A 20,367-nucleotide genomic window follows, 5' to 3' on the forward strand; every position below is an offset into this window, starting at 1 on the left:
AGGCAGTTATCTTCCATACTCACTTTCTGTAAATCTGTTGAGTCCTGGACTCCCTGATAAACAGAAGCCATGATCTGAGCATCTTTCTTCCTCTTCTGTCTTCCCTCCCCCCCCCCCCCACCCCCCCACCCACAATTTTGAGAGAAGATTTCACTAACTTACTCAGGCTGGCCTCGAACTCACTATTTCAAACAGGCCTTTTTCAAGATTGCTCTCTCAGGCTCAACTCTCACCTTCTGCTTAAAAAAAAAAAAAAATTAAATGTTTTGTTTGTGGGTGTTTTGCCTACATATATACCTATGTACCATGTGTATGCCTGATGGGGCCAGAAGAGGGTGCTGGGTCCTCTAGGACTGAAGTTACAGATAGTCACTATGTGAGTGCTGAGAATTTAATTCGGGGCCTCCGGAATAGCAAGCAGTGCTTTTAACCACTGAGTCATCTCTCCAGCCCCCATCTTCTGTTTTCTCAATCTCACTCTTCTTAATTACTTCTAGCTATACCATCATACACTGTCAGTAGGCATCTTAAGAGTTCCTGAAAAATCTACACAAGAGCCTGGAGAGCCCCAGGCCTCGTCACACACTTCTGTATGGTTATCTCCTCATCTGGGGACTTGAGCTTTCTCTCCTCTCTCTTTTTTTCCTTCACGGAACCTTACTCCAATCCCAACCTCAGATTAGGGTGCTTGTAGGACTTTAGGCCAAGTGGTCCTTCTGCAGAGGGTTTAGCACTGGAGGTAATACAGTGATCAGGGTCTCTTCCTGGCCAGGGCATGTCACCTTCAGCAACTTGGATGTTCCATTTGACATGGCATAGGTCTGGTTCGACATCAGGCATCCCGAGGCAAGCTCTGGGACCTGGCATCCCATCTCCTGCTTGAGGGAAGGGCTCTGACCCTTGGCCAAAATCTGACTCCAGCTTCAGAACTCACCAGATCTGGGTGTTCAGTTTGTTTTCCCTTAGCCAAATGGAACTTCCTGTTCTAAGAAAAATCGCCCTCTAAATTCATTTTCTGGAATGATCCCAGCCTTGACAGCACGATGGCTGACAGATTGCAGTGTAAGTGAATCAGGCATAATAACATTCTCCGCCTCCCTGGCGCCTCTCCCCTTCCACATCTCCCAGACATGAATCTCCTAGGGTGTGCAGGACATGACCTAGGCCTCGATGGGCGTGGTACAGGACTGTTCTTGTTTCTGTTATAATTCTTTTGGTTCTCTTGGTTTGAAGCCTCATATGAGCTTCAAGCAAACCAGTCAGTACAGGACTCATGAACTGAGAATTCAGGGAAAAAGAATAAAGACAATGACTCACATGGTAAAGGAGCTCTTGCTAAAATACATTGGAAATATGCAAGATCTTGGTGGACATTCTACCTGATGCTAAGGGACAGGCCTCAGTCTTGGCAGCTAAGTTCCCCAGGGAGGAAGGGAAGAGAGAAGACCAGAAAGCTCTGAGGAAATTACAGACTTTTTTTTTTTTTTTTTTTTTTTTTGCACAAACACTTGGAAAGCTCCTGGAGACCCGGCTCAGCTGTTGTTTACAATTTTAGAAGAAAATGGCTCTTATGTTCTCTGCTTGCAGTTTGGCCACAGTGGAGGAACTGGCCACAGTGGAGTTGGATGAGGAAGCTGCATTTCTCCCCATCTCTCAGAACAGAAAAACTAAGGCCTTCAGGAAGGCACTCTAAAAGGACGTACAGAGGGTAGGTTAAATGCAGAATCGAAGACTGTTGGGTCTAAAGGTAAAGCTCAGATTGGTTCTGCCAGCTGCCCAAGGCAGTGCCAACTGGGAACCACATAGGATGGGAGTTGGGCTTTGAGCTGGCCTCATGGACACCAGACAGAATTCTAATAACCAGTTCTGTGTATGCTCAGTTATGTGGCATCGATGAAGAGATAAACACTCCCTAGGGCAGCAGAAAAGGATCCAAGGGCTCAGTAATTAAAATGCATTGCTATTTTTGTCCATGGCCAACGGCAAGGTTGTTTCTGTCTCCCTGCAGAACCACTGGTCTCTGTTTTCTTTAGGAAGGTCAAAGGTTACCAGATGCCAACTCATCCATACCAATTAATTAAAGTAGGAAGGAAAATGGTTCTTAACGAAGGCTTGGAACAAGAGATGGACAGCCCCAAATCTTCTGTTGGAGAGCTGTGAATAAAATCTACTCCCTGGAGGGCTAAGCCCAGGACAGACCCTGTTGGACCACTTTCCCACACTGTCTGGGTTTAACTAGAGCCAGGCCTTACCCTGCTTCAGGTACTCACGTTGGCAGAAAGCTGAGATGTCAGGGTGGCCACTTTTTCCTGGGATGACTCCAGCTCCCTGCGAAGCTTCCGAATTTGCTGTAAAGGGAAGAGAAAGACAAACTACTGATGGCAGACATAGATTATTTAGAAGGAAAACAGAGTGCGCGCTGGTGTTAACAAGCAGAGACAAAGGGTTTGTACCCTACCTCAGACTGCATCCTCTCCTCGGCCTGAAGAAGTGGGCACGGGAGGAGAGAAAGAGAGAGAAAGCGGGTGGTTACTATGGAGGTGCAGAAGCCAGGCCCGAGCGTCAGGGCGGAGAGAGGAAGAAGCGTGACTGACAAATGCGGAGAGGCAGTCCCCTCTCTCTTGGCCCTGGCTCCTCAGAAATACCACACTCGGGTTTAAATAAGAGGCCTCACTCTGTGCTTATCTTTAGCTAACCTTGGTACTGTCAGGAAGAATAGAGAATGAGGCTTATTGGCCTGAAAACAAACCTTGAGTGTTAGCAACTTGAAGGAGTAAAGAATTATGGTCAAAACAAGCCTAAGAGCCAAAGGCTGCCATGAGTGGTTTCCCCTAACAGCAGATGCCAATTCTACACATTGCTGGGTCTCTAGAGTCTTGGGACGCTATTCATCTAGGGTACCAGAAATACTCCCCACTTCCCATGCTAAGGAAAGGGTGCTAGCACAAAGAGATCCTCGCTTTTCCAAGGCGAGGGAAAAAGAACACCAGGGTAGCTTGGGAGGTGGTGGAGAGGCCAGGAGGAATACAGAGGACCCAAGACTCTCATCTGAGCACTCCAAGCTCTAGGTGCCTCCTCCCCCCACATCCCAACTCCCAGGCCCACCAAGTGGAGCACAGAGACAGTAGTTTTCTATCTCCATCCAGTTACCCAACCAAGGAGAGCTGAGGGAGTGTGGAATGGAAGGGGACAGGGGCTGAAGAGGAAGGGGCATTAATGGTCTTACTGAGGAGTAGGTGGAAGAGGCACTGGAGGCCAGAGACAGCACCGAGCCGTGAACTGAAAGAGAAGGAGAGCACAGAAGGTTAGCAGGAGGCTCTGGGGCCCACAGGTTCCTGGGAGGAGCCCTAAGGCAGGAGTTTGGACTCTGATTCTGGAGGGCATCTGGAGCAAACAGAAAGAACACTGGGCACCCCATTCGTATCCCAAAAGCAGCCCACAGCAGGCATGTATCCGAGGACATGGCCCTGGATCGAGACAGCCTCCCCTTCTGTCTGTTGTCTCTGGCAGCCTGGGCCTGGTGGTCCCTTGCTCAGCCTGCCTGAGGAGCATAGGGGGTCCAGAGAGAGGGAAAGGAGATTTTCATGGGTAGTCAGCGTCTGGTCTGCTCAGCCAAGAAAGCACTTTAAGCTGCACAAAGGGGGCGGGGGGATGGTGCATTTCTTGTCAAAACTGCTCAGAACCAGCACTACAATTGGGTCTGTGCCTCCTCTTCTCAACCTTGCAGTGCTAGCCTATGAGCCTACGGGCCACTCAAGTGAAGAAAAAAAAAAATTAAATGGGGACTACCCTGTGACCATTCAGCAGAACCCACTGCAAGAACTAAGTGAATTAACACACATCTATCAGGGAGAATAATAACGGAGGTCTCATGGACCCGACGGCCTGGTCTTCCATTGACACCCAGATTACCATCAACAATCAGATGGCCAGCCTGGAGGAGTCTTTGGAACATTCTAGAAAGAGGACTGAGATAGATGCCTACTTGTTTACATGAATTTAAGAGCTACCATTTTGTCCCCATATCTCTTCTGAGAGACTGTGGGGAAGAAAGATTACTACCCATAGGAGGAGGACCTGAGGAATCGCATTTAACCCTTCCAAATCTCGATTTCCCTTCCCTGGGCCCCAACCATGGTAGATGCTCCATCCCCAAACCCCAGTGCTAGGTGGTGCCACCCAAGGTTTCTGGGCCCCCAGACCCTTCAAAATTATGGGAAGACAGAACTGAAATGGCCCAAGTTGATGTCCTGTGAATTGTATATGTGCGTGTGGTGGTGGCAGTGGTGGCAGTGGAGGTGGCGGTGGGTGAGGGGACCCAGCAGAGCTGGAATGAGCGTGAACCGCGCTAGCATGAAGTCTCACCATCATCCGTGGGGTCTCGGAAGGATCCTGACCGAATCATTCCCTTGGGTCTCTCGGCCAGGGACAGGGTGCTCCCCATTTGGGAGCCGCTGTACAGCTCGAAGGCCGCCTCGTGGGTGGGAATGCTGTTGGAGCGGGTGATTCTTGGCGTGGTGGCCGCAGTGGGACTCACTGGAAGGACAGAGGGGAGGAGGGAGGGGGAGGAAGGGGAGGCAGGAGAAGAGGCAGGGTCATCAGCCCTCTGGTCCCTTGTGGGGGACGAAGCAGGAGTCATTGAGAGGCAAATGGGGGCAGGGGGGGGGGGGGGGGGGGGGAGAGGGGGGGGGGGGGGGGGGGGGGCAGGTGGGGGGGGGGGAGGGGAGAGGAGAGGAGGGGGCAGTAGGTGGGGCAGTGGGGGTGTGCAGGCAGCTGGAGGTTAGGAGTGGTTCCCTCCTGGGAAGGTTGGGCCCTAGTGGAAAAGGACTCCGGGTCTGTAATAAGGATCTTCCCTTAGTGCTGCCTGCCTTGGCGTTGTTGTTGCTTTGAAGGTTAGGCTGGGGGCCTGGCAGCTTTCCCGAAACCTTCACATCACTAGGATGTGCTGATGAAATGGGATGTTCTTAGGGGTGGACTGAGAGGTCCAAACCAAGACTCAGATCCAAAGGATGAAACGGAACAAGCTTCAGAGAAGGGGACCAGGCTGTGGGATCCAGTGGGCTCAGCATTATGGCCTCGCTCCCTGCCAAGCAGTGTCAACCTAGATCACTTTTAGTCAGATCTCAAACTAGACTTTGGCCTCTCTGAGCAGCACACCCCCTGCAAGGAGGGTCAGACAGACAGAGTGGATGACAGTGTCAGCGAGGCTACAGAAGGCACAGCTGTGGAATCTGCCTGCTGACCACGGAGGCCAACCCCACTTTTCCCTTCACTAAGTTGCTGCCTTCGTGGCTCACATCCTTGTGGCACTCCTCTGTCTGACCTTTTGCCTCCATGCCGGTATGTGGATGGTTCCCCTACCTAGAGAGACCTCGGAAGAAGAATTCACACCTGTCTTGGCCCCTGTGAATTCATAAGATGATTACTGTTTGGCCCAGCCCCTCGTTCTACAGCACGAATGGCCTTTCTTCTTGTTTGTCCCTCAATGGAGCTAGGAAACAGGCTGAGAGGCCCATTGAAGCCCGAAGACCTTTCCTTAGGCACAGATGATCCCCATTCCTAGTTTTCCTTCAGTTCCCCACAGTCACCGCACAGAGATTTTACAACACCTCGACACAGAAGAACTGCTTTCTTCTGCTCAGAGGACAGGAGAGATGGATTTAGAGACCCAGCAAGCAAAAAACAGGTCTGATCCAGCCTTGTCCTAAAGAGATGCCTATTAAACCAGTCCTGGCTTCCCAGAACCAGGGCTGGTATGCATCTGAGCGGGAGCCAGGCCCTCCTCCTGAAGCCTGTTTCCCCATCCTCTCTGAGTCACAGAGCCGCTTCCTTCTCTCGCAGCTTTCCCTTCTCCACAGGCTTTAAAGAGGGTGTGGCGTGTCTAGGGCAAGTCTTAGTCAGCCTGCCTTTAGGGCTAGGATGGCCCTGGCTCAACCAGAACAGTTGGTGAAATCTGGACTTTCCTTTTTCTGAAGACAAGACCTGAATCTTTGCAATCAACAACCCTTCTCTGTCTGCGGCTCACCAGCCCTACAGGTCGGTATTGCCATGTGGGGGGCAGCTGGCCCCGGTTAGCACTGTGCATGGAACACCTTTCTCAAGCTCAGGGCCCTGGCTTCTAGGTTGCCCGTGTTGTTATTCAGACCCTCGGATGCCATCAGGACCCTACAGTTTGTACCCAGGGGCAACTTTTCAGTTTAAGACCTTGCAACGCTTTGCCTTCGTCTTTAGTTTGGGTCAGTAAACTGAGGCGCCGTGAAGCCATCCACTACAGCTGGAGGCAAGCGTGCGTGCCTAGCTGTTTCACCTCACTTTGCAGGGCGGCCACAGCGAGTGACCACAGACACTGACCTATGTTGGTAAGCTGGCCCTTTGCACTCAGGGACATGGAGAGTGCAGGGGGGGACGGCAGCTCCGCCTGGTCGTCGGATTCTGGAAGTCCACCGATAGTGTGGGAGTGCCGCCTCTCCTTGGTCTCCTCCTGGGACTGAAGCTGGTACCTGAAGAAGTAGCAGAGGAACCCAGTCAGAGCTGCTACAAAAGGAAACCAGAGGCTTAGCTGTGTGCGGGATGTCTAACCTAGGCTGGAGATGGGAGGAGATTCTGAAAGAGGCAGAGAGAAAAGGAGGACAGGTCAGGGGGCAAGGGATGGTGACTCAGCATTGTCCCATGAGAGCTCCTGATGGGGACAGAAAGGATGGAATAACTCAATGCTATCCTGACAGTGGGGGATCCACACTCCCTGTCCTGTGCCTATGTGAGCGGCCAGAGAAGTCCACTGTGAGGGGATGAACTGCATTGAGAGAGTTCACAGGGCTGTGATAGCATAGGACAGTGGTTTGAACGGAAATGGCTCCCAGTGGAGCGGCACTACTTGGAGGTGTGGCCTTCCTAGAGGAAGTGTGTCAGTAAGGGCAGGCTTTGAGGTCTCAGATGCTCAAGCTAGGCCCAATGTGGCTCACTTGCTCTTCCTGCTGCCTGCTGGTCCGAATATAGAAATCTTAGCTCCTTCTCCAGGACCATGTCTACCAGTATGTCATCATGCTTCCTGCCATGATGGGACAGGAACCTCTGAACTGTACGCCAGCCCCAATGAAATGTTTCCCTTTGTAAGAGTCACCGTGGTCATGGTGTCTCTTCACAGCAATAAACTCTGACTAAGATAGTCAGCGAAGGCAAGTACATGGTTACCTATGTGCAAACTCACTTCTCTGACACCATAGAAAGTAACACACTTGACAGTGAGTCTGCGGAGGGCTTGGGTGGCATTTCTATAGGACCACATACAAATGGTTGTCTAAAAAGGCCACTAAGTTCATGTATGGGGCCTGGGATAGGTTGGTTTGGGGTTTTATTTATTTTTGGAACTGAACTCACTGAGATCCACTTGCCTCTGGCTCCCACAAGCTGGGATTAATGGCGTGTACCACCCAGTTGTAATTTTTTTTTTTTTAAAGAGGCCAGTCTTAGTTATACGGTAGAAAAAAGCCACTTAAGGGTTACCTGAGCCCTTTCTTGGGGAGGGTGTTTCGATCCCGCTGATTGCTGTGGAGAGAAAGAGAGAGGCAATGCGAGCACAGCTAGGAACCTAAGAATTTGGGACCATAGGTTTGAGGGGTATAGTCATGGGGACGGGACAGCACACCATGGAAGTCCATCTTCATGAACTAACAGTAAGATGGCCACGACGCTTGACTCAGAGCTTGAGAAGTATGTGAAATGGTAAAGTGTTTTCCTCCCGCTAGGAGTTAGGGTGCAGTTAGCCACTTAAAAGGTCGTACTGGGGAAGATGAGAAGCGGGGCGTGATGTAACAGAGCCGACTTCGCACTTTGGAAGCAAAAGCTAGATGACGAATAAAATGATTTAGGGACATTGTTTAACTTTTTTGGTAAAAATTGTAAAAAGCTTCCCTCATGTAGAAGACGAGAACAAATCAAAATAAAAGAAACAAACAAAACACCCTATGTATCTCAGGGAGTTACAAAGGGATTGGGTGATTTAAAATGTGAAAAAACAGGGCTGGAGAGATGGCTCAGAGGTTAAGAGCACTGACTGCTCCTCTCAATTCCCAGCAACCACATGGTGGTTCACAACCATCTGTAATGTGATCTGATGCCCTCTTCTGGCCTGCAGGTGTACACGCAGGCAGGATACTGCATACATAATAGTAAATTAATTAATTTTTTAAAAATGTGAAAAAACAAACACACAAAAGTCACAATGCGGTAATGGACAGAACTGCTGACAGCCACAGGAGTCCGAGGCAGGCTCAGCTGGCGGAGACCACATACCTGTCCAGCTGTCCGGCTCTGGGGCTTCCACTCCAGGGCAGCTCTTCTGTCTCTTCTTCTGATGGGGCAGCAGGTGGGGTGGGGATGGGAGAACTGCTGGGGAAGGCACTGGGCAGGCTCATGGGCATCTGGAGGGACTCCATGCTCCTGTGCAGGCCTGAGAGTTTGGGGTACATGCGGGTCTCCTTTGGGACACTGAAACCACTCATGAGCTCCAGGCCCTGGGAGAAGCTGGCTGAGTTAATATTGAGGATGGGTGCTGGACTGGGGGTGAAGCAAGAAGAGGGGAGAGGGCCCCCAGTTGATGAGCTGGTAGCATGCAGATCTGGGACCTTTGAGGCATGGGTGTCGCTGGAAGATGGTAGATCCAAACTGTTGGAGTTGACCTTGTCTAGGTTGGCTAGTGAGGGTGGCTTGACAAAGCTTTTAGCTGTGGCCCTGAGAGGAGTGAAGATAGAATGAGATAGTCAGAATAGCAAATTACAGGACAATCTTTTTTAGTCCCCCCCTCCCTTTTTTTTTCCTGGTCATCTTCAGTCATAAGGGAACACACGCAATTGGGAAATATGCAAATAAACATAGCAACACCACTCACATAGGTACTAAAGACAAGACACAGTGTGGACGCGGAACAAAGTGAGTTTTCAGAGAGAAGAAATGGCACAGAGGAGAGAGGAAGGATCCACACAAAGGTCAGGAGCCAGCAGTAGACAGGCCATGGCACATCTAGTCTCAGCCAGGATAAACAGAGAAGAAAGACGTTGCCCTGTGTGGGTACCTGAGAGGGGTAGGTGGCAGCTCTGCTAACTTGGTGGCTGGAGGGTGGCTGGCTTGGTTCTTGGGAGTGCTTTCGGGAGAGCCAGTGCTCTTCAGGGAGATGTTGTCTGAGTCCAAGGCCACAGCCTTGGCTTTAGCCTTTTCCTTTTCCCGATCAGTCTGATTGACAGGAGCCGGAGTGGTCCGACCACTGGCAACCTTGGACGGTTCTTTCAGTCTGGAGGGCGTAAGGCCTCCTTGCTTGGTGCTGAGGAGACTGGGGTCAATACTGCTGCTAACAGGGCGAGGTCCACCCCGTCCACCAGTCACACTCATAGAACTGGACTTGGCTGGCCTGGGCAGGCTACGGTATTGGATGTTGGACCGTGCTCCAGGAGCCAAGAATCCGGGTTCGGCACTGTTGGACACGTCTAAGCTCGTCTTGCGCCCATTCACTGGCTTAACGGGGATACCTGAGGACTTCTGGATCTTGCTGAGAGTGGCTGAACTACCTGTCTGCATGACAGTAGCTGTGCCGGTAGTGGGGGGAGGCTTCTTATAGCCAAAGGATCCTGAAGTAGAGGGGCGAGCAATTCCAGAGGGGGGCTTCTTGGCATCGCTCAGACGGTCCCGGCCGGCATCGGAAGAGGAACGCTGTAGCCCAGTGTTCTTGACTGCGAGCTTACCCTTGTCTGTAGCTTTGCCTTCGGGCTTGCCTGAGAGAGGGCAGGGAACAGAGGAGGAGTTGCTATCATGATATCTTGAAAACACTTTTCTTTCTCTCTAGGGGAAAAGGAACCATGGTCTATATATTATTAGAGACCTAAATCAGGACAAATGGACAGTGGATAGGCGGATACAGTTGCTGCCAGAGGGACTGTGGGAGGAAGCAGGCTTTCATTTAGTTTGTTTTATTGTTTTCCATAGGATGATTTATTTTGGTTAAAACAGCAGAGGCAACCTCAAAAATGATCAAGAAGGAAGCGTGTCTAATAACTGGTCATGGATGGACAAGAAGGAGGGAATGCAATGAATCAGACGAAGCAATGTCTAGACACTAGGAAAAAATGTTGATTAAAGCTAAAAGAGGCCCAAGGGGTAAACCTGCGAACAATGCACTTCAGGTGGTTTGTTGCTGGTGGTGGTTTTTCTTGGTTTTTTGAGACACAGATTCTCTGTATAGCCTGGCTGTCCTGGAACTCACTCTGTATACCAGGCTGGCCTCAAACTCAGAGATCCGCCTGCCTCTGCCTCTCCGGTGCTGGGATTAAAGGTGCACACCACCATGCCTGGCTGTACTTCTTTTTCTTTTCTTTTTTTTTTTTTTTTTTTTATGATTTTTATTAAATATTTTTTATTTTGCACATATACATTTATATTATCACACATATATGCAATAAAATACCTATAGCAAGAAGAACCTGTACTTCTTTTTCTATAGCCACTTAACATTTAGGACCCTTGAGGTCCTAAGAAGTATGCCTTGGGGAAGGAAAGAAAGAAACCAGTGGGAATCATCTGAAGGGAGGGCAAAGCTGTCTCAGGACTGGGGGGGGGGAAGTGGGGGGAGAGATGGCTTGGCAGTAAAGAGCACTGACTGCTTTTTCCAGTCCTGAGTTCAATTCCCAGCAACCACATGATGACTCACAACCATCTGCAATGAGATCTGATTCCTTCCCTCTGGTGTGTGTGTAAAGACAGACAGAACACATGGTGTGTGTGTGTGTGTGTGTGTGTGTGTTTGCATAATATATATACAATAAATAAATATTTTTTAAAAACCCTGTCCCTCTGGTTTGTCTTACCAGCTATGTGACTATAGCTCAGCTACACCTGACCCCTGAGTTAGTTCCCACATTTGTAAAATAGAGATAACAACACCCAATCTTTCATAACTCACAGGACTGTCCTAAGGATCAGAAAGGATACTGCACCTTAAGGCGCTTATGCAAATGTTTGCTATCATTCTATAGGTTTGTGATCATTATGGAAAATCATCGAAGAAAGGTCTTTGTGGACCCAGCATGGTGGTGCATACCTTTAATTCCAGCACTCGGGAGGCAGAGGCAGGTGGATCTCTGTGAGTTCGAGGCCAGCCTGGTCTACAAAGCGACTCCAGGACAGCCAAGGCTACAGAGAAATCCTGTCTCGAAAAACCAGGAAAAAAGTCTTCGCTCTTATCCTGTCCTTTATTCTGACTCACCTGCGACTTTGAGAGCACTCTGGGCTGTGTGAGTGATGGGCGAGGTGACAGCCACTGGTGGGGTCTTGCCCTTCTTCAAGGACCCTGGATGCCCCAGGCTGATGGGCTTTTTCAGTTCCCCGCCCCTGGATGAGTCATCACAGCTTTCCGGCCGCTCTCTCCGCCACTTTGAAGCTCCGGGTTCCATCTTCAGGCTGCCGCTGTCGTACTCCAGTTTTTTGGGGGCCTTCTCCTCTGATTCGCTAAACCAGTTCAGCCCACTCTCTGCCAGGGAGCGCTTCTCTGAGTCAGTGCGTAGCTAATGAGGAGAGGAGAAGGCAGAGTGTCATTCTAGATGGGTGGCAGGGGGGGCGCGCCACAATGACAACATTTACAACATCTACCCAGGTCTTGCCCAGTTTGCTTTGTTTCACCTGGGCCTAGGGGCCTAGCTGTTTACCAAGGTCACTTACCACTATTGTAGAGCTCCTGCGGGAAGCCGTAGGAGTTGTTGGGAGGGAGTTGAGGGACGAGCTGGCATTGAACTCTTCTGAGCTGAGGTTGTCTGAGGCATCGCTGAGCCCACTGCTGATGGAGCTGCTCTCATCCCAGCTGCAGGACAAGACAGAGGAAGGTGAGCAGTTAGCGCTGAAGCCAGTGCTAGGCACAGGGCCTCAGGGGGATGGTGAAGGTTTGGGGTTGGCCCATCGTTCCAAGTGTGACTTAAACAGTCTTGCAACTTGATGATGATACTCCTTTATAAGAGGGGGAAGCAGTTGGTACTTAGCAAGAGATGTGTTTTACTTCTTTATACTATAAAGACAAGGAGAAGCTGCTGAGATGGCTCTGCCAAATTGACAACCCAAGTTCCATCCCCAGATCCTGCATAAAGATGGAAGGGGAGAACCGATCCCTTAAAGCTGTCTTCTGTCCTCCACCAGGACAGTGTGGTGAGAGTCCACTGTACCATAGCATTTACACACAAAACAGCCATAACTAACTTAAAAAAAAAAAAAAAAAACAAAAAACAAAAAAAAAAACAAGGCATTTTTAGATCCATCTAATTATGCAAACCAACTTCAAGGTAAACAACTTCCACTCTTACAATCTTCTATTTTTTGCTTTGTTTTAAGAACAGGGTTTCTCTGTGTGGTCTTGGCTATCCTGGACTCACTCTATGGACCAGGCTGGCCTCGAACTCACAGAGATTCGCCTGCCTCTGCCTCCCCAAGTGCTGGGATTATAGGTGTGCACCACTGTGCCAGGCACAATCTTGTATTTTTGTTCAATTTTAGATGTATTTTCTGGGCATCCGTGTACTTTCTAAACTTTACTATTCATCTACTCATCCATCCATCCATCCATCCATCTATCCATCCATTTTAGTTTTTTGATACAGGGTTTCTCTGGGTAGCCCTGGCTGTCCTGGACTCTGTATACCAGGCTGTTCTCTGACTCAAAGATCCACCTGCCTCTGTCTCCCAAATGCTGGGATTAAAGGCATGCACCACCACTGCCTGACCTCTAAAACTTGCTACACCTACTAACAGAGGCCAGGCAAAGATTTCTCTGCCTTTTGGCCATGCTGGAGGCTGAACCCAGGGCTTTATGCATTTGAGGTTAAGTTCCCTACTGCTGAGCTATCTCTCCAATCCTGCCCCTTCTCATTGCTCCCCTGGGGTCTGCTCCTAAGCATGCCGCTCTTCTGGTAGAGATGCTAACCTTAGGATGCTGTGGCCCAGCAGAGGGGCCAGATTCCTGCTGAGTAACAGTCAGTTCAAAGCTAATTTTAAAAATATATATCAGATGTAAGGTACTGAGGAGAGATGTGTCCAATGTCTGTACTCAAACATTTGTAGCTAGAAACCCAGGCCTCTGTTCAAAATAAGCTTACTACACCTTGATATCTTCATAGCTTGGTCCTTCTACCCTTCCTCTGTTCAATTTTTAATTTTAACAAGTTGTAGTCAGGAACTTAATTTGTTTTTGTTTTGCTTTGTTTTTTGAGTCAGAGTTTCTCTGTGCAGCCTTGGCTGTCTCAGAACTCACTCTGTAGACCAGGCTGGCCTCGAACTCACAGAGATACACCTGCCTCTGCCTCCCCAGTGCTGGGATTAAAGGCATGCACCACCACTGCCTGGTGAAACTTAATTTTTTTTTTATAGTAAGTTTTTATTTATTTATTTTACATGAGTGCTCTATCTGCACGTTCACCTGCCCGCCAGAAGAGGGCATCAGATCACATTATAGATGGTTGTTGAGTGACCAGGTGCTTATCGGGAATTGAACTCAGGAACTCTGAAAGTGCAGACAGTGCTCTTAACTGCTGAGCCACCTCTCTAGCCCCTTTTTATAGTAAGTTTATTCTAAATATCTGAATCAAATGCTATCTCTGCATGTCTATGACCTTCTTGGTCTATCCCTGTATGCTCGCCTCCGGACTTTGTTGCACCTTGTGCACAAGTGTGTATGTGTGTTCCCAGGGATGGAGCTCAGGGCCTCACGTGGACTAAGCATATGCTCTACCATTGAACTACATATCCCCAACTAAGTCACTTTTTCGCTTCGTTTCTCTTTTTTTCTTTTTTGAGAATTTGAGACACCGGTCTCACTAAGTTGCTCAGGTTATAGCCCAGATACATATATCCATCCTCCTGCCTCAGTCTCTTTAGCAGCTGGGATTGCAGGCCTGGGCTACCAGACTCTGTAATGATCACCATTTTGTCAGTCCAAAATTTGTCTCCAGGACACCTCTCCCACGGTCTCCTGCTGCAAGCCCTTCCTAAAAAGATTTTTAGCCTTCACTTTGTCTTGAGATTCTTGAACTGAACACAGGAGTTCCATAAGCTTGGTACATGGGAGCATCTGTGTGTGCCTTAGGAATTAATCTCTAAGTCTTCTATCTGTTCAGAATGGGTCTGTGGATCAGCTTTGCATGCATACGAGCCTGGAGACTTTTTGTGCATGTGAATTTACCGGTATTTGGAAAATATTTGGGCTTTTTTGTTGTTGTTGTTTTAATTTATTTTGAGTTTCAGATAATGGAACAAAATTCAGACACACAAGTCATTTATGAGCCTGGCCTGGATCTCAGCTGGCTTCCCTCTAATTCATGTGCTGGGAATAAGAAAGTGGGTGGTTTGGCCACTTGGCTTGGTTGCTCTGTAGTGATTTAGCCAAATACATTGAGAAAGAGCAGAGAAAACATGGGGATTAGGAAATCCTGCAGTTATTTAGCTTTTACTACCATTAAATATAGCTGTTACTGAATGACCCCTGTGTCATACATTAAGTCTCCCTTTTATCCAGGCTTGAGATATCCCTGCCTCCTTTCTCTCCCCCCCTCCCCCGAAAAGAGGTGCTGAGGAAACATCAACGCTGACTCAATGATCCTATCAGCTCTTATGGACCCAGATAAGATCTCTGGCAGGCAAACAAACAAACTATTCACAGCGTGTTCTCTTAGGTCAGAGGCAGAGGAAGCCCAAGTACTGAATCTTTCATCTGAGATTAATTATTGGTGATCAAGAGCCTGCAGCAGGGACAGCTCTCCGTGGAGGGGCTCTGCAGCAATCCAGGGGCCCAGAATGCACCTTTGTTTGCTAGCCATTATAGCAAGACCGACGCCAAATGATAGCAGGGAGTTTCTTTCTTTCTTTTTTTTTTTTTCCTTTTCTTTCTTTCTTTAAAAATGTACTTATGCCAGACATGGTGGCGCATGCCTTTAATCCCAACACTTGGGAGGCAGAGGCAGGTGGATCGTTGTGAGTTCAAGGTCAGCCTGGTCTACAAAGCGAGCCCAGGACAGCCAAGGCTACACAGAGAAACCCTGTCTTGAAAAACCAAAAACCAAAACCAAAACAAAACAACAAAAAAAAACCACAACCCAAACAAATAAAAATCTACTTATTTTCTTCTTTAATTTATGTGTATGGGTGTTTTGTCTGCACGTATGTCTGTCACCCACAGAATTCCGAAGAAAGTGTCCTTGGGGCTGGAGTTACAGATGGTTATGAGCTGCCAAGTGTGTGCTGGGGATTGAACCCAGATTCCCTGGAAGAGTAGCCAGTGCTCTTGACCTGAGCCTCTGAGCCATCTCTCCAGCCCCAAAAGTCTGTTTTCTAAGAGAGGGTTCAAACCTTCCTTCCCCAAAGCCATTCCTGCTGAACCCTTTACTACAATGAAACATAAAAACCTAAAGTGACCAGAGAAGGCAAGCGAGGAGTTAAAAATTTCCCGGCAAATTTGCAGTTTGTACAAAGGCTTAAGCATCTCTATTAGGGGTGCTCAGCCAGAGGGAGCATATTTCTTGTCTTTAAAAAAAAAAAAAATTAGAAAAGTAATATAGGGCTGGAGAGATGGCTCAGAGGTTAAGAGCACTGACTGCTTTCCCAGAGGACCTGAGTTCAATTCCCAGTAACCACATAGTAGCTCACAACCATCTATAATGTGATCTGATGCCTTTTTCTGGCCTGCAGGTGTACATTTCTGCCCTTTAGCTGTTTGCTCCCCATCTGCGGGGTCACGCCTCCACACTACAGGATTGCTTCTTAAGCCCAGCTGCTCACCTGGTTTTGCTTTACTGCCCTGACCTAATGAAGCAGCTCTTCCCCAAGGCTCCTAGGAAAGTCCCACGGAGGGGTCATTGTTGAGGCAGGGCCTCTGCTGTTTCTGCTGCCCTGCGTTCTGCAGGCTGGCTGGTCCCGGGAGAGACTCTCTCTAGCTTCCATCTTGCCTTAGGAATGCTGGGGTCACAGAAGTGAACCACCACCACTTTTGTCAGCTCTGGGGCTCAACTCAGGTTTTCAGGCTTTTGTGGCAAATGCTTTCACCCACTAAGCCATCTCGTCAGCTCTTTTCTTTTTCCTCTTGAGACAGTCTCATACGTTGTCTAAGGAGCCTTGAAACTCACTGCGTGGCTGAGGATGGCCTTAAACTCCTGATCCTCTTGCCTCTACCTCCCAAATTTTGCTTTTGATGATTTCTTTTTCATTTTTCATTTCTCTTCTAGAATGTCTTTTATAAAAATAATGAATTTCTAGGCTGACAGTCTCTGGTTCCTTAAGCTTTTCTTACTTTTGGGGGGAGGTGGGGTTCAAGACAGGGTTTCTTTGTGTAGCCCTGGCTGTCCTGGAACTAACTCTGGAGACCTGGCTGGCCTCAAACTCACAGAGACCCACCTGCCTCTGCTTCCTGAGTGCTGGGATTTAAAGGTGTGTGCTACCACTGCCCAGCTAGCTTAAGCGTTTCTTAGTGCCACTTCTCAAACAGAAATGTATCCTCTCTCAGATTTTTAATTTCTGTTAGAATATTTTTAACTTGTAAATTTTTGTTTGTTTGTTTGTAAACAACACATCCTTCTTTTATATCTTCCCACAGACATCCTGAGAGCTCATTCACCTATTTGGAAGGGAGGTTGACAATTTTTCTCAGATTCTTGTATCACAGTACTTTGTCTTACCTGCATTGGTCATCCCAAGTCAGCTTGCGCTAGCTACAGAGTGAGCTCCTGTCTGGGGCTGGACTAGGGGATGGGCGAGGAGGACTAGAAGAGGAATCAGTGATAAGATACAACTGATGGGATAATGTGTGACAGTCCCTGTGTAAGACAGGAACACTATCTATTGCTTAGAAGATCTGTGCGCACAGGGTAGGACTTGCCACCTATGGCTTTAGGACAGTAGGTATGACTGGCCTCCGTCAGTTAGTCAAGCACTTTTCTCCTGAGTTGGCCAGATTTTTCTAGAGTGGAATCTCCCAAACTCTAGCCGGAAGGGTCAAAGTCCGCAGAGCACCAAGTCTGGGAAGCACTGCGGAGGCTGACCGTTCCACAGGCGCACTTTGACCCTTTCACTATTGGTTTTGGTTCAAACGCTGTGCTGACCTCTATTAGGAACCTAAGAGACGGTACTCCAAAAACCCCATCTTCCTCTCTCCAAAGACGATGTCTGGCCTTCTGCTGATAAAGGGAAAGCCCACTAAGGAAGGGACAGGAGAGCCCATGTGGGGTTTGCAGTTTTAACTAGTCCCCCTTGTCTTAGTCTTCCTGCGCGACCTCACAGAGGTGGCTGATGCTATCACGGGCAGACTTTCGAGAGTTCTAGGGTACAAACAGCACCACATCAGACCTCACTGCTGGCTTAGACATCAGCTTCAAGGCTCACAGATCAGCTCCCACTTGCCGTTCTCACTTTCAGCCCTCACACTCTCTTCACTACCAGCTCTTCTTTTTCACACGGGGTCTTTTTCTTATTTGTGTGTGTGTGTGTGTGTGTGTGTGTGTGTGTGTGTGTGTGTGTGTGTGTGTGTGTGTGTTGGCGGGCATGTGTTGCATGCCATAGCTCATGTGTAGAAGAAGGATATCGTGTGTATTTGGTTTTCTTCTTCCACCATGTAGGGTCTGGGGATTGAACTCAGGTTGTCAGGCTTAGCAGCAAGCTCCTTAACCTGCTGAACCAGCCAGCTAGCCCTAGATAGGGTCTTGGTGTGTAGCCCACACTGGCCTCTGACTCTGTGATGTCCCTTAGCTTCCTGAGTGCTGGTGATATGAGAGGCATGTGTCTCTCTCCTCTTCTCTTTTCTCTTCTCTTCCTCCTCCCGCCCCTCTTCTTGCTTTTTGAGACAGAGTTTCTCTGTGTAGCCCTGGCTGTCTTGGAACTCACTCTGTAGACCTGGCTGGCCTTGAACTCAGAGATCCTCCTGCCTCTGTCTCCCAAGTGGTTAAAGGCGTGGCATCACCATCACCCGGCTTCTCTTATTCTTTGTATTAATGATTTTATAACAAGAAAAAAGTCTTTATAATTATTGTTGTACTCTTGTGGTACTTGTAAAATATATCAAATGATCAGCAACAAAATGGTTCCAAATGGCATTTAGTAGAGCTTGCTTTCTGGGGTGGGGACGTGAGATACCCAGGTAGACAGCTTTTGGTTCACTGGAGAGATGGCAGATTTAAGTTTCAAAATCCAATCACAGAGATGAAAAGATAGAGGAAAAAAGAACCATCTAGAAGGGTTTTTTGTTCTTTTCCAATTAAGAGTTATAGGAGAAACGTGGCTGGATGGACACTTTCCATCCTGAAACATACAGCTGCTTAAAGTATAAGGACTGAAACTCTGTAGAAGAGTTTGCATAGTTTACCAGGGAATGACTCAGAGAACTGCCCAGTAAACAGCAGCCATTCAGGAGAGCAGGGAGAGAGGGGCCACGTACAGAGGAGCACAGAGCTCAAGATAATAGAGAGCTGCCGCATCTGCCCCACTCCAAGCTCTTTGTGGCTCCCTCCAATCTCTCTCTCTCTCTCTCTCTCTCTCTCTCTCTCTCTCTCTCTCTCTCTCTCTCTTCAGCCAAAAGAGAAACTCTCTCTCTTTCCTCATGGATAGTACTGAATGCTGTCTGGTCCTCCTATTTCTCCTTACTTTTGTTTCTCAAGCAGATCTCAGGTGGGGATGAGAGAGCTGGGCAGCAACAAGCTAGACGTAAACCCACCAGGACATAAAAACAGCAGAGAGACTTCAGCATTCCTTTATAATCTAATCTTTTCATAAGCTCAGACAACCACCTCCCCCAGGCAACCGATGCAGAGGGAACCAGTGTAAGACTCTGATTCTGGGAGAGCTGTTAGATCATAACATACTATCACTTTCATCTACTTTCAGAACAGAAGACGGACCGGACTCTGCACAGTCATGTAGGGATTAGGCCTAATACAAATGGGACAATGAAAAGTTAAGATCCCAGAAATCAGGAACACAGGCCTCGCAGGGGACTCTGGTTCTGTCCCCACTGTACCATGACTTGGGTGCTCATGAAGATTTGAGTCCAGGCATTGTCCCAGGGTTTTTCCATCAGTGGACACAAGGCCTGTCCGTCTTACATGGACATTTGGCCTTTCTTCAGGGCTAAGACCAAATGCCACATCTTCCACAGGCTTCCCATGATCCTCCTTGCCAGAAGAAAGCTCCCCCTCTTCCTCTTTCCGCATGCTCTGCCTGGAGATAAGTTTGTATCTCTCTTCACTGGAACAAATTTCGCTGAGGGATGGCACCAAATCTCATCTACCTTGCTTATCTGGCATCTTGAAATAGCAGTCACTCTCGACTCGCTTGAATTCCTGGTTTATATAAAAGTAGGAATGCAAAACCTCATTCAAGGAAGGGGGAATGACTCTGGGATTACTACAAACATAACTATCTAGTAATTTGTTTCCAAATAATCCTTGCTGCGCGCGCATGTGTGTGTGTGTGTGTGTGTATGCACACACAGGTTATAAATGTCTTCCAGCTAATTGTTAAAGTCCATAATCTTTTCAAGAATCCAATTAACCCTTAATAGATCCTTAAAGATATTTATAAAGAGTACTGACATCTCTCATTGGCTAATCTTTGTATCTTGGTCATCTGCAGGTCTACTTCTGGTCATTATTTTCCTCCTTAGTCATGTGTTTCTAGTTCTTTTTTGAGTCTTGTGGTTTTGTTTTGTTTTGTTTTGTTTAAATTACATGGTGATACAAATATCTGAAAAAGGACCACAGTTGAGTGGTTCAGAGCAGGCTCCACCGAACACCTGGGTCTGGGCTTTGTTGTCAGATTTAGTCAATTCTCCGGTGTAGGAGCAAGATGGCCCTTCCAATAAGAACTTTGCTCTGAACACAGTAAGACTCCAGAGTGTTCTCTCTACGCCATGTAGCCCAGCCACTAGGCTCCCGCTACCAGCTTTCCATCTTGCACTATATACTCATGAAAGTCCTGGCGCTTTGGAGGGCCTTTCTCTACCCTCCTGCTCTCAGACTTCACTGTGCCACACTATGACTCTGAAGGCCTTGTGTCTGCTGGGTGTGTGTTGGGTGTTCTCAGCTTTCTACCCTGCCTTCAGCCTTTAGCTCACAGCTACGGTGCACTTAGGGATGGACTCCCAGGGAACAATGAGAAGTGGGTACCCACGTTCTGTGATGAGGGATTGTGTAGCTAGCCCATGGCAACTTTTATTTTGTATGAGATTCAGCCACTCTCTTTTTCTCCTCCTCCATGGTGGATTTGTGTTCCCTACTACCACATGACGATAAAACACCCATGCATTCTCTCTCCTAGGAACAGTTCACTCCCTTCTGGAACTTAGTTCAATTAGAATAATTGGCC

General features: G+C 48.3%; 1 protein-coding gene across 3 annotated transcripts in view; it reads right to left on the reverse strand.

Moving 5' to 3' along the window:
* Nav1 (neuron navigator 1) overlaps nt 1-20,367 on the reverse strand; it is a 251,977-nt gene that overhangs the window by 21,593 nt on the left and 210,017 nt on the right. For 2 of the 3 annotated variants that reach the window (XM_051147472.1, XM_051147474.1), the window contains 10 exons: nt 11,704-11,842; nt 11,252-11,549; nt 9,071-9,764; nt 8,293-8,730; nt 7,504-7,545; nt 6,352-6,500; nt 4,366-4,536; nt 3,227-3,279; nt 2,459-2,482; nt 2,271-2,348 (listed from right to left, as the gene is read on the reverse strand). In XM_051147472.1, the coding sequence (XP_051003429.1) occupies nt 2,271-2,348; nt 2,459-2,482; nt 3,227-3,279; nt 4,366-4,536; nt 6,352-6,500; nt 7,504-7,545; nt 8,293-8,730; nt 9,071-9,764; nt 11,252-11,549; nt 11,704-11,842 (2,086 nt within the window). The remainder of the gene's footprint in view (nt 1-2,270; nt 2,349-2,458; nt 2,483-3,226; nt 3,280-4,365; nt 4,537-6,351; nt 6,501-7,503; nt 7,546-8,292; nt 8,731-9,070; nt 9,765-11,251; nt 11,550-11,703; nt 11,843-20,367) is intronic. The other variant, XM_051147473.1, reaches the window with a different exon arrangement.

The sequence above is a fragment of the Acomys russatus genome, chromosome 6 (genome assembly GCF_903995435.1).
Source record: "Acomys russatus chromosome 6, mAcoRus1.1, whole genome shotgun sequence".
Classification (NCBI taxonomy): Eukaryota; Metazoa; Chordata; class Mammalia; order Rodentia; family Muridae; genus Acomys; species Acomys russatus.